The sequence below is a fragment of the Oncorhynchus masou genome, chromosome 32, assembly GCF_036934945.1.
Source record: "Oncorhynchus masou masou isolate Uvic2021 chromosome 32, UVic_Omas_1.1, whole genome shotgun sequence".
Classification (NCBI taxonomy): domain Eukaryota; kingdom Metazoa; phylum Chordata; class Actinopteri; order Salmoniformes; family Salmonidae; genus Oncorhynchus; species Oncorhynchus masou.
Window position 1 is genome coordinate 11,507,280 of NC_088243.1, and position 12,970 is coordinate 11,520,249.

At 47.7% G+C, this 12,970-nt stretch overlaps 1 protein-coding gene across 2 annotated transcripts in view; it reads right to left on the minus strand.

Annotated features, from left to right (window-relative positions):
• Positions 1 to 12,970, minus strand: part of LOC135525576 (nesprin-1-like) — a 223,133-nt gene that overhangs the window by 84,005 nt on the left and 126,158 nt on the right. For both annotated transcript variants that reach the window (XM_064953273.1, XM_064953274.1), the window contains 17 exons: positions 11,039 to 11,304; positions 9,333 to 9,582; positions 8,970 to 9,245; positions 7,214 to 8,851; positions 6,809 to 6,982; positions 6,347 to 6,510; positions 5,684 to 5,828; positions 5,126 to 5,344; positions 4,482 to 4,756; positions 3,854 to 4,019; positions 3,412 to 3,567; positions 2,731 to 2,883; positions 2,324 to 2,506; positions 1,919 to 2,056; positions 908 to 1,093; positions 482 to 604; positions 99 to 281 (listed from right to left, as the gene is read on the minus strand). In XM_064953273.1, the coding sequence (XP_064809345.1) occupies positions 99 to 281; positions 482 to 604; positions 908 to 1,093; positions 1,919 to 2,056; positions 2,324 to 2,506; positions 2,731 to 2,883; positions 3,412 to 3,567; positions 3,854 to 4,019; positions 4,482 to 4,756; positions 5,126 to 5,344; positions 5,684 to 5,828; positions 6,347 to 6,510; positions 6,809 to 6,982; positions 7,214 to 8,851; positions 8,970 to 9,245; positions 9,333 to 9,582; positions 11,039 to 11,304 (4,695 nt within the window). The remainder of the gene's footprint in view (positions 1 to 98; positions 282 to 481; positions 605 to 907; positions 1,094 to 1,918; positions 2,057 to 2,323; positions 2,507 to 2,730; positions 2,884 to 3,411; positions 3,568 to 3,853; positions 4,020 to 4,481; positions 4,757 to 5,125; positions 5,345 to 5,683; positions 5,829 to 6,346; positions 6,511 to 6,808; positions 6,983 to 7,213; positions 8,852 to 8,969; positions 9,246 to 9,332; positions 9,583 to 11,038; positions 11,305 to 12,970) is intronic.

A 12,970-nucleotide genomic window follows, 5' to 3' on the forward strand; every position in this document is an offset into this window, starting at 1 on the left:
TAGGCATTAGCTCAGGGAACTCACACAAGTCTTCAGTCACAGGCAGTCTTCATTATGTGGTTTCTCCTCCATTACACAGTGTGCTGCGGCCTCCCTACCTGTAGAATGTTGCACTGCTGTATTGCGACATGCTGTAGCTGGCTGGCCTCCTGCTGTAGGCCCAGTGCTGTGTGACAGATAGCCAGGCCAGGCATCACCTCCTCTGGGACGCGCAGGGCGCTCTGACACAGCTGCACCGCCTGCACCTGCAGCTTGAAGCCCTCCATCTCTGACAGCAGACGCTAGGAGAACAGACAGGAGGAAACTTTACATTCTACCGACAAACCTTAAGTAAGTGTGAGACGTAGGTAGGAGAAGTAGAAAGAGACAGAGAAAGAAGAAGAAGACGAAGAACAACGACAAGAAGAACATGATATGAGAATAAAATGATATTTAAAATTCTGTGTTATTCTCTGGTTAAGTTAGAATTGAAGTTAGCTACCTGTTTCTGGGCCAGTTGTTCTTTGAGACTCTGTCGGACAAGATCAGGAGAGGTCAGTGTAGCTTGGACCTGTTCCAGAGCCACTTGTAGGGTCTTCACCTCATACTCCAGAGGCTCCATACTCTGAGGGGGCGACACAGGACACACAGGTTATTCTTGGAACCCAGAACCAAATCTAGTGAGCGCTAGCTGGCTGGCAATCAATGCATGTTAACTGTCTGTCAATAGGACTACACACAGGTCAATCAATCAAATATGTTGTTATGTACAGGTGAGAATAACACTGAGATGCTAAAAGCTATTTACACATTGTGCATCATTTTGTCAACGACCGTCTTTGTAACAAAGACTAACAACAATGCAACAGTCAAATCCGATGCTAGGCTAAATGTTAAGTCAGTGTATTCAGTATGTCTGAGTCAGTACCTTGGCTGCGTCCTGAAGGCTCTGCAGCCGTGTCCTGATGGTCTGCTGGAGCTCCTCGGTGTGGCGGCTCAGCTCACACACCTGCTGGGACATGTTCTCCGTCTGCAGCACCTCAGACAGCAGATCCACCTTCTCTCCCATGGCCTGCAGGTCCCCATGGAGCTCTCGAGATTCACGCAGCACGGACTGATGATGGGGAGAGGAGGAAGACAACACAATACAGGCAATGAATGGAATAAGAGGACACTGTCTATGAAAATGAGTGCCACCCAGTGATGGTTGAATCCTGAGAGGTGCCAGTTAAAGAGAACCAACATCCTGGATCCCTGGTTAGAGGGAGAATGATAGGAGACAGGGTAACAGAACACGTATTTATTACCACACACACACACACCACCAGTATCGCCGCAGAGGGTACCGTGTGTTGGCTGCTGCCAACACACTGACTCAACTCCAGCCACTTTAATAATGGGAATTGATGGGAAATGATGTAAAATATATCACTAGCCACTTTAAACAATGCTACATAATATAATGTTTACATACCCTACATTATTCATCTCATATGTATACGTATATACTGTACTCTATATCATGTACTGCATCTTTATGTAATACATGTATCACTAGCCACTTTAACTATGCCACTTTGTTTACACACTCATCTCATATGTATATACTGTACTCGATACCATCTACTGTATCTTGCCTATGCTGATCTGTACCATCACTCATTCATATATCTTTATGTACATATTCTTTATCCCCTTACACTTGTGTATAAGACAGTAGTTTTGGAATTGTTAGTTAGATTACTTGTTGGTTATTACTGCATTGTCGGAACTAGAAGCACAAGCATTTCACTACACTCACATTAACATTTGCAACCATGTGTATGTGACAAATAAATTTGATTTGAAGTGAACAGCGAGATGGTTTAATACAGTCTGTATTGGCTTTTTAATCCAGCAGCACTCCATCATGTGCTTATTCATGTCGATCTCCACCCACCTCGTCCATCCTTATCTGTTCCTGCAGATGAGAGGAGGAGTTCCAGATGATGTTGGCCCTCACCAGGCCCTTGGCTTTCTCCGACCACCTCACTATGAAGTCCAGCATCTCATTGTACTCCTCTAGATGGGTCCCTGCCTGGAGGGGAGAGATAACAAGGGAAGCAATGAGGAACTAGGGAACAGGCGTCAGGGAAATGGATACCTTAGTGATACCGACAATGTGTGTTATTAATAGGATTAAAAGTGAAATGGCCCCATGTAAACACTCTGGGCTAGGCAACACTGTACATTGATGCCACCTCTTCGGGGTAACAACAACAACAGCAACAGTGTAACAACAACTAGACTTCCCATGTATTTTGTATTTTTCCCCAACCTTTTCTTGAAACAATTGGTTCCTAACCTTTTTGAGCCAGATGGATCTACACTCGGCCAGTCTGGCAGTGTGGTGGTGGATGTCTCCTAACTTGACGATGGCATCACTCAGCTGTTTGGCCAAGATGGGGTTCCGTCTGCCGAACTCCTGGACCGCAGCATCCAGCTCTGACAGAGTCCGATGACAGCTCTCCAGATCATCACAAAGACACTGTGGAGAGCAGAGGAGAGAAACTTGGAGTTAAATAAACTGACCAAGATAACAGCTCTGTATGCTCATTCACTTTGTATGTAGAGGGAAAACAGCACACGTTAAGAGCAGAAAATAGTATTTGGAATATTTGAGTTTACTTCCTGAATTTACTAAATTGACATGAAATTGACCCCAACCCTGATTAAGAGCCGTATGCATGAGCCTCTACAGCTCGCGCTCACCTTGGTCTCGTCTTTAGCGTGATGGACATCGCTGGCTTTGTCATTGAGACTGGTGGAGATGGCTTTCATCTTCTCCGACACGTCATGAATCCTGGAACTGATGTCCTCCTTGATGTCTCTTGTCTTCTGGATCTCTTTCTCTTTGGACAGAACCTTGTGAAAATCAGAAGAGGAAGGAAATATAGTTGATATAGTTGTAAAAGATAGTTGATATAATGCGATTTTGAAATTTGGTCAGGCATCAGCAGGTAGCCTAGTGGTTAGAGTGTTGGACAAGATTGAATCCCTGAGCTGACAAGGTAAAACTAATCTATAATCATAATAATAATCTGTCTTTCTGCCCCTGAAGAAGACAGTTCACCCACTGTTCCTTAACTGACTTGCCTAGTTAAATAAAGGTAAATAAAAATAAACTAAATTAGCCCATGTCATCAATTTTTGGGGTATTGGTAAGTTAGTCTAGCGGCCAGCTTTCTAAACTTGTAGTGAGGATGGTTGAATTTCCGACCGGGGTGGGGCCAATTGATCATCAGTTATCATATTAAAAATTGCAAACACCATATGGCAAAATGTGTAGAATTGCAGGAAATTTGTTATAAAACTCCAAAATCAGCGCTCGGCCCCATGGCAAAATGTGTGTGTATGATGTCCATCCATGCCCTACATAGTCCAGTACAGTACCTGGTCCTGGATGGCCCCCAGTGCGAGGGACACCTCAGCCAGCTGCATGGAGATCTCTGAGGGCAGGATGGTGTACAGGTCCAGATACTTGCTCTGCTGCTGCTCTGCTATCTTATCCACATGCTGACGGTAGCCAATCACATCACCGTGAACCACCTGTACAACACATAAGAGAAATATGGTCATGTCCACATGTGCCAATACTCGAAAACAAGCAACTCACATTACAATTCTTTAATTCACACCAAAGCTAGCATCGATCCCAGCCTGAGACTACTCCGTAGCATACAATACTGCTGGAAACGACAGTTAAGTAAATGCCTTATGGAATTTTGGCAATGAACTAGTTATTTTTGTGACAGAGTCATGTGTAGTCAATAAAATGACGTGTTAGATGGTGTTAACGCTGTCTTTAGTTCCATAGGGTTCGTCAGCGGCTTACCTCCAGCTCCTGCAGCAGAGCATCTATATCTGACGTTGGGTTGGGGAGCAGCTCCCTGGTCTCCTGGATCCAGGCTTTGACCACACTCAGGTTCTTCTCTACCCCCTCTCTGTCCCTCAGCTCCACCCCAGCCTGGGTGCGCTTGGTCTGCGCCTGCTGCAGCAGACTGGTGGAGGAGAGAAATAAAACCACTATTATCTGTTTTCAAGAGTGAAGGTGACGGAAACTTTAGCCCTATGTTCCTCTCGGATTGAAGAGGATTCATTATTTTATTACCTTTATTTAACCAGGCAAGTCTTTTAAGAACAAATTCTTATTTTCAATGACGGCCTGGGAACAGTGGGTTAACTGCCTGTTCAGGGGCAGGATGAAAGATTTGCACCTTGTCAGCTCGATTTGAACTTGCAACCTTTCAGTAACTAGTCCAATGCTCTAACCACTAGGCTACCCTGCTGCCCCAGTGAGTAATACTAAGCATTCAGGTCCTTCTGATAGGCCTATTGAGATGTTTACAATATAACCAATCACCAGATCATATTCTAGCCTTGAAAGCAACATTTGAAGGCTAATCTAATTTGTGAGTGACCAACTGATCCGTGTAAAAAAACAATATTGATCTTTTCAATACCTTTCCAGGTGGTCTTGTACTGCTCTGATCTCCTTGAGACTGGGTAGTTCGTCCTGTGCAGAGGTGGGCGTTGGTGAAGGGACCTCCACATCATGGAGCAGGCTGAGGGCATACTGACGCAGCAGGGTGAGGGAGGACAGCTCTCTCTCTACATCCTGGATTAGCAGCTCATGCTGGTCCAACACAGACTGTAGGGTTGCCTTGGAGGCCTTCTCCACAACACAGTCAATAATACGGCTCTGTAGATCCTCCACCATGCTCCTCAGCTTCACCATCTGAAATGAATGAAGGCAGGCACATGTAAAATACTGTGCTGTACCTATTTATCCTCCTTCCAGATATGTTTGTGCTTATATACTGCAGCAAACATCTATGGTAGTTGTTATGCCAAACATAAGATGTAAGAACTAACATATGGATCAGGCTAGGATCTATAATGTCAGGATATATGGGGAACAGATACACAATACAGTATATGCTATTAGTATACTGTTAAGTTCATACTATTGTCTTCTCTACAGTTTATTTGTGTAGGTCTACAGAGTGAAATTGTACTATTTGAAGTACTATAAGAACCGCTTGGTGTTGTTCAGCTTTGTACTCACAACTCATCTAGTCATGTTTAATGTTTAGCGTTGCAGTACCTTCTCTCTGAAGGTCCTCCACTCCTGGGCCGTGTCCTCCAGTACCCTCTCCTGCCCTCGTGCCACGCTGCGAAGCCGGGTCCAGCGCTGCCACACCGTGGTCATGGAACGGCTGATGGTGGCCTTGCTGGCCTCACTACCCACCAGCTCCAGCTGTGATGCCTGCTCCTCCAGCCCTGTCAGCTTCTCCTGGAACCCATTCACCACCAATACCAGGGACTGGCAGGGAGGAAGGAAGGATGGAATATACACACAATGGAGGAGTCATTGTAAATCCACAAATTACCCACTGGGCACAGATGCCAATTCAATGTCCATTCCATGTTGGTTCAACGTAGTTTCATGCAGACTGGGAATCAGCAACGTTGATTCAAGCAGTGTGTGCCCAGAGGGTAAGTTCTTAACAAATCAAATTCTCTCTGGAAAATGCTAACTAATGTTAACTTTGTGCTTTGATGACTAAAGAATAATGCTGATTACTCCGTCATTTGCAAAGTAACCAAGAATGTACAAGTCAAAATAGAAGACGCTCTTTATTTTCCCATGGTCCTCTTTTACCCTGTGACTCCTGAGTTTCTCCTCCGCCTCCAGAAAGGTGGCAGCCTTTGCGGTGGAAAACTCAGTAAGCTTCTGCTCTGCCTCGTTCATCAGTTCAATCACCGTCTGCCTCGTCTCCTGGTAAGACTTCCACTTGGCCACACAGCTAGGGACAGTCAATTTAATTCAGTTATTGTCCCAATAGGACATTTCATGGTGCAGCCAAGTATTTACAGAAGATAGAACATACAGATATAGGATCTTAATTTGATCACACTTTTGTTGATGATAATATTCATGCACCACAGGCAATGCAGATGAGCTTCATGATTTACATAAATCCTGCGAAAACCTGCACTAACACATAGTGCAGGTTTTGTTGCTGCAAATCATGTTGCTGCAGTTTTATTTTTGCTGCAACAATACTGGCCAAAGTAAGACCCAACATCTGTATGATACACTACATTGTGTTGGAGGGTGGACATGTGTTGGAGGGTATATAATGCCTAAGTTTCAATTGAGTATGTCATAATGATGACGATCACATTAAGACAATCCAATCCAATAACTCTCGGTCTTGAGTTACCCATCTCTGCACCAACGTCTCTCTCTCTCTATATATTCAAAACTTTTAAACCCTTATTGTCAATGTTTTGGTTACAATATTTTCTTCTAATTCTGTACCTGATCAGGACGTCCTGGTGATTCTGCAGCTGATCCCGGACCTCCACTCCTCTCTGCTGAGCAGACTCCACATTCAGTCTGAGCTGTTCCTTGGCTGTGGGGTTCACCAGGTTCTCCAGCTGGGGGGGCAGAGCCTCCAACTCCTGCAGGTGGTCTAGGAACTTCTGCTCCCAGGAAAAAGGGAGAGAACAACTTCAACACTTATCCTGTTGCGTAAATAAATTAACGAGTGCTTGAAGCTAGTCTGAGTGCTAGTCTGTGCTATCATGCCAACTTCCTGTCACTCATTGTCATACTGAAATGTATCTGGCAAGAGCACCAACAGATCAGGGACTAGGCTAGCTTGCAACAGGCAACCCATCACATCAAACAAAGGCAAAAAGGCCAACATTCATAAGATGCAATTAATTGAAGCTTTGTTTTAATTTTCTTTTAGCATTGTGTCTTTGATAGAGCAGTCACCTGCTCTGAGGCCAGGATGTCCTCCTGCTGGCGGAGACACTCTTCGTAGTTCTCTACGTCCACCCCCAGGCTGGCTAGTTGTAGGAAGGCCACAGCGTCCTCCAGCCACTCACACGCAGACTGCATCCGGAAGTGGTACTTCTGACACAACGCCAAGGCCTGCTCCAGGGTGATCTGGAGAACAGACATGGGAATCGAGAGGGTGAATTTGTGAAGCCAATAACACCAATACAGAATGTCAACCAATAGGTTCTGTTACTGCCATTATTACAGGTTTGCAAAATTCCATAAACTTTCCCAAAGTTCTCAGATGGAATTCTCCAACCGGGATTTCTGAAAACTCTGGGAAAAAACCCAACTCCCTTAAATTGTAATATATATTGAGACAGTATGATATTTTCTTACCTGTTTGGAACTCATTGCTTGCTGTACATCAGCCTGTAGCTTGGCCATCTCCTCCAGGCTGAGTTCAACGTGGGCTGGGACCAGTTCGTTGGCGCTGGTGTACTTCTGTTTCTCCCTACTGCTCAGGGCCTCCACGATCCTCAGCCTGGACTGAACCTCATCCTGCATTATCTGCTGTTTCCTGATCTCTTCCTGGACCTTTTCTACCCTCACGTCCACCACTACCACAGCACAGCCCAGCTCATCCCTGATATGCTGCAGCCAGTCCAGTGTTCTCTTCACCTCCGTCTCAAAGTCTTTACTCTGGACAAACCTATTCTCACACTCCACTATCAGCTCCCCCACGGCAGACTGTAGGGACTGCAGCTCCTCCTGCCAAAGGACCACCTGTTCCCTGGAAGTGTCATGGGCAGCCTTGTCCAGCTGAGGAGCCAAGTTATCCATCTGCTCCATGAGTCTGGACAGGTGAGAGCTGGCGCTCTGAAGACTCCCGGCCAGGGCATGGTAATTCTTCAGCCTCTCCTCCGCCGACTGGGTCTCTGCATTGACCTTGACTAGTTCTTCTTTGGTAGCCTTTAGCTCAGAGTCCACCTGCATGGCCATGGCCTTGTGGTCCTCGAAGGACTCCAGTGTGTCGTCGAGATGCTCCACCCGCTGTTCGATGAGCCTCTTGAGCCCATTGTAAAGACTCACCAGCTGGGTCAACTCTTCAGGTCTCCAGGGTTGACCGGTGCTGCGGAAGGCTTCTTTCTTCTGGTTCAGTTCACTGACAGCCAGACCAAGGTTGCCCAGATCTACCTGAAGAGCTTTGTAGTCACTCAGTAAATTCACAACCTCCTCTGTCTGCAGACCAACAGGCTGCAACCCTAAGTTATGGAACTGCTCCTCAAGCTCTTTCAATGCTTTATGAGTCACGTCTATGAAGGAGGCGTACTCCTTTCTGGCTAGGATGGCCTGCTCGATCTTCTCCTGTTTCTCTTTGGCCAGAGCCAGTATGCTGTTGTATTTCTGTGGCAGGGCATTGAGTTTCTCATCCAAGTAACAGTGGTCCACTTCATTCAGAGTGGGCAGGATCTCCTGACCAGTTCTCTGGACGATCAGTAAGAGGTTTTCATATTCCATCGCCTGCTCTACTATCTGCCGGTACTTCAGCAGCTGCACGTTCAGCTCCAAGTCACCATTCATGAGGTTGATCTCAGGGAAGGTCACAATGTCTGCTTGTTTCAGCCACTGACACGTCTTCTCCAGGTCTGCCTTGAAGTACTTCCTGGAGACAAGCACCTTGTCCAGTTCTTGGAGCCTCTGGACACATTTCTGCAGGGCTTTTTCAAAGATGTTCTGCAGCTCCTGCAGCTTGGTGAGCAGCTCCACCTTCTCGTCCTGCGTGGCGTCCTTCATCAGGTCTCTGCCCTGAGACCACAGGGAGGTCAGCTCGCTCTGGTAGGCCTTGAGGCTGCTCTGGATGTTCCTGCAGGCCTTAACCTGCTTGGCCAGGTCGTCAGGTAGCAGTGCAATGTACTCCTCCGCCTGGGCCTTCTTCTCATTCTGCTGGACCCAGGTGATGGACTGGTTGACAGCCTGCAGGAACTGGGTCCTCTCAGTGAAGGCCTTGCTGAGGTGCTTCCTGCGTTGAGCCACCTTTATTTAATTTGCACAAAAAATACAATACATATATTACAGTGTAAACATAAGGTATACATGCATGTGCAGGAGAGGTGAGAAACCCAAATGGCCTTTTATAAAAACCTTCTCCCACCTTCACGCTGAGTGACTCCACCTCGGCCTGAGTGTCTGAGATGAGCTGCTGCAGGCGCTGGCACTCGTTGAGCCCCAGGTGAGCCAGGACACGGTCAGCATCACTCATGGCCTGGGCCAGAAGCAGCTGCTTGGCCTCCAGTTCGCTGCAAATGCTGAGGTGGTCGAAGAGGAAGCTTTGGGCCAACTCTGGAGGAGGACTCATCTTCATGGCTTCAGAAAGGCCTGGCTGCTGCTCTTCGGCCCACTCCCTGGCCTCCCTTAGACGGGCCTCCACCTGAATAGAATAGAGTAAAATAGATACTTTATTGTCCATTGATTAGAACTGAAATGTGTATTCTGCCTTTTTACAACAAACACACACCTTGGCCATGTCCTCCAGGGTCAGCACTGAGTCCTGTATCTTCCTGCTGATGAGGCTCTGCAGCTGAACCCAGCGCTGCTCAAAATGGCTGATCTGTTCCTTCACCAGCTCCTTGTCATCCAGGTTCAGGTGGTGGGTGACTTTCTGCCTCTGGTCCTTCAGGTCCTCCAGAGTTCCCTTCTGGTCTCCGAGAGCTACGGCAAGTTTCTTCAGTGCCTCCAAGTGCTCAGATGAACTTTCAGCATCAGTCCTAGGGAGGATAGGAAAAAATTAAATTACTGGATATTATAATGACTCTTTTTCAAAGTTAAGACATATTCTAATGAAAATAGAGTGATTAGAAGAAGTTCAGGTCTACTGCAGAAAGGGAATGTTTGAGAGACATTGTCATGGTTTTTAGAATGTTGGTACAGCTCTCAAACTCTTAAGTCATGTTACCATTGTCATGGCAACTATGACTATTCAGCTATTGATCCCACACAGAGTCACTGGTCCCACAGAGAGCCCTGGAGACTGGTCCCACAGAGTGCCCTGGAGACTGGTCCCACAGAGTGCCCTGGAGACTGGTCCCACAGAGTGCCCTGGAAGCTGGTCCCACAGAGTGTCCTGGAGACTGGTCCCACAGAGTGCCCTGGAAGCTGGTCCCACAGAGTGCCCTGGAGACTGGTCCCACAGAGTGCCCTGGAGACTGGTCCCACAGAGTGCCCTGGAGACTGGTCCCACAGAGTAACCTGGAGACTGGTCCCACAGAGTGCCCTGGAGACTGGTCCCACAGAGTGCCCTGGAGACTGGTCCCACAGAGTGCCCTGGAGACTGGTCCCACAGAGTGCCCTGGAGACTGGTCCCACAGAGTGCCCTGGAGACTGGTCCCACAGAGTGCCCTGGAGACTGGTCCCACAGAGTGCCCTGGAGGCTGGTCCCACAGAGTGCCCTGGAGGCTGGTCCCACAGAGTGCCCTGGAGACTGGTCCCACAGAGTGCCCTGGAGACTGGTCCCACAGAGTGCCCTGGAGACTGGTCCCACAGAGTGCCCTGGAGACTGGTCCCACAGAGTGCCCTGGAGGCTGGTCCCACAGAGTGCCCTGGAGGCTGGTCCCACAGAGTGCCCTGGAGGCTGGTCCCACAGAGTGCCCTGGAGACTGGTCCCACAGAGTGCCCTGGAGACTGGTCCCACAGAGTGCCCTGGAGACTGGTCCCACAGAGTGCCCTGGAGACTGGTCCCACAGAGTGCCCTGGAGACTGGTCCCACAGAGTGCCCTGGAGACTGGTCCCACAGAGTGCCCTGGAGACTGGTCCCACAGAGTGCCCTGGAGACTGGTCCCACAGAGTGCCCTGGAGACTGGTCCCACAGAGTGCCCTGGAGACTGGTCCCACAGAGTGCCCTGGAGGCTGGTCCCACAGAGTGCCCTGGAGACTGGTCCCACAGAGTGCCCTTGAGGATGGTCCCACATCAATAGAATTTTGCAATGAAAGGGATTGCTCATTCACTAGCAAATAGCAACAAGACCTGCTGGAGTCAGCCAAACAGAACCAAAGAAATTCAAAGTTTTAGCTTTTTTGTGATGTTGTCAAAACATTACGTATGAACTTTAATTGTGTATTGTGATATTATTGTGGGTGGAATTAGAGCAAAGGTCGTGCAATAGATCTCTGGATCTCATTCTATAGTAACTCAGTGATAGGTTTCAGATAGATAGATGACCCCACCTGGCCAGGTTATCCCACGCCTTAGACATTTGCTCAAAAAGTGCTTCCATGGCTGTGATGCAGTTGTGGTACTCCTGGATCCTCTGCAGGTCCTCCTGTCTCTGGCCCTTCAGCCTGTTAGCTTGGTGAAACAGCCCCAGCCAGGCATGGCTCAGACGCCCTATCTCTCCATGTTCCGGGCTGTCCTGGCCCGCAGTCAGACGACTCACACTCTCTGTCATCCTGGATAGGGTGGCTTGTTTACTCTGCAGCTGTTGGCTAAACTCCTGTTGGAGAGAGCGAGAGGGAGAGAGAGAACGAGAGAGACAGGGACAGGGAGAGAGAGAGGTCACGATCAGATGAGCTCCTGCATTTTTCAGCATTTTCTTTAAAAAAGATAGATTTAGAGTTAGATAAACTTGGATTTTTTGTCAGGAACACATACTGGATTCTACCCTCTACAACATAACCCCCACTTCAAATCAAAACTTAAAACCTACAACCTGATTTTGGACGGAATTACGGAATCACCTGGAAGGTTCACAACTACCAAGATTTATTTCTCTATACAGCAAATTCTCTGGAAAACAACAGAAACCTGAAAACCCCATCCAACCTGGAACTGAGTGAGTAATGCTTAGTCTGAAACTATATATTTAAAAGCCAAAAGCCAAGAAGAAAAATACACAACATTACTTTATAAGGACTGAATTCTAACATAATTCTGCCAAGCTTGATACAGCTTCAACTAGCACTGACGTGTCAAGTGAGAGGTGTCAAAGCCCATTAGCCCAACAATGGCAGGAGAGTCACACAGTCTACCCCAACCAAATGGAGAGGCCTTAGAGGCTCCCTCCCGCTGTTCAGAGGTAATTAAAATACAGTACCCTTTGCATGTAAAGAATGATAAGTCAAGAAAAGATTACAAAATGAAGCTCCTTATGGAAAATCAAGAGACACTTTTTGCTGACTATTACAAAAATGGGAACATCAGCAACCTTATCTTCCACACAAACCATCCCCTGGCATGGCACAGTGCTATATTAGCACACTACCCCTTTGTTAAGAGAGGGGGGGTTAACGAGGGCTGGAAACTCAGAATACTTGATAACGAGGACTCTGAGTCAAGCAATATAAATATCTATAAGTCCGGAACAGTAATTGTACAGAATAACACCAAACAGTTTCAGCTGGACTTTCACCTAATCAAAGAATTAGCCCAGCAGGAGAAGCTCTCCCTTGATAAAGATACCCCCACACCGAGTGGGTCAGACCAGACCTCTTCACTATGTAACCCCACAGACGAGCAACCCCCAGCGGAGAGTCAACCTCCCAGCACAGATTACCACTCCCTCATTGAAATGAAAGACAAATTCACCCAGCTGGAGATAAGGCAGGTGGAGCTGGAACAGCAGGTGATCACACTTCAGTCAGCACAGACCCAGACAACAGCCCAGCAAAACAACAGCCCCCTAACCAGACCAGGAGAGCTGGAGGTGGACAGAGACATATCTGCACTTTGGACAGTGGTGAGACAAATACAACAGGAGAAAGAGGAGCAGAACAGGCAACTAGAGGAGCGTATCAGACTGCTGGTGGAGGAGAGGTTGAGGGGGATGGAGGAGAAGGTGAGGGGGATGGAGGAGAGGTTGAGGGGGATGGAGGAGAGGTTGAGGGGGACGGCGTGTGACAGAGAACAACCCACTAGAGAGGTGGCCACCCCCACAGAGAAGCCAGCAGAACAGCCCACCTCAGCACCCAACAAAAATCTCGACATCACAGCAGAACAGACAAATGAAGAACCCCAAGCCCAGCGGCTCTCACCCCCCTGAGCACCCCCTGTCAGCCACCCTGATAGCCCTTCTGACAACCCCCACACCCACTGAGGACAAACACAAGACACAGATTGTACTACTTATGGACTCAAATGGGAAATATATAGAAGAAAAAAAC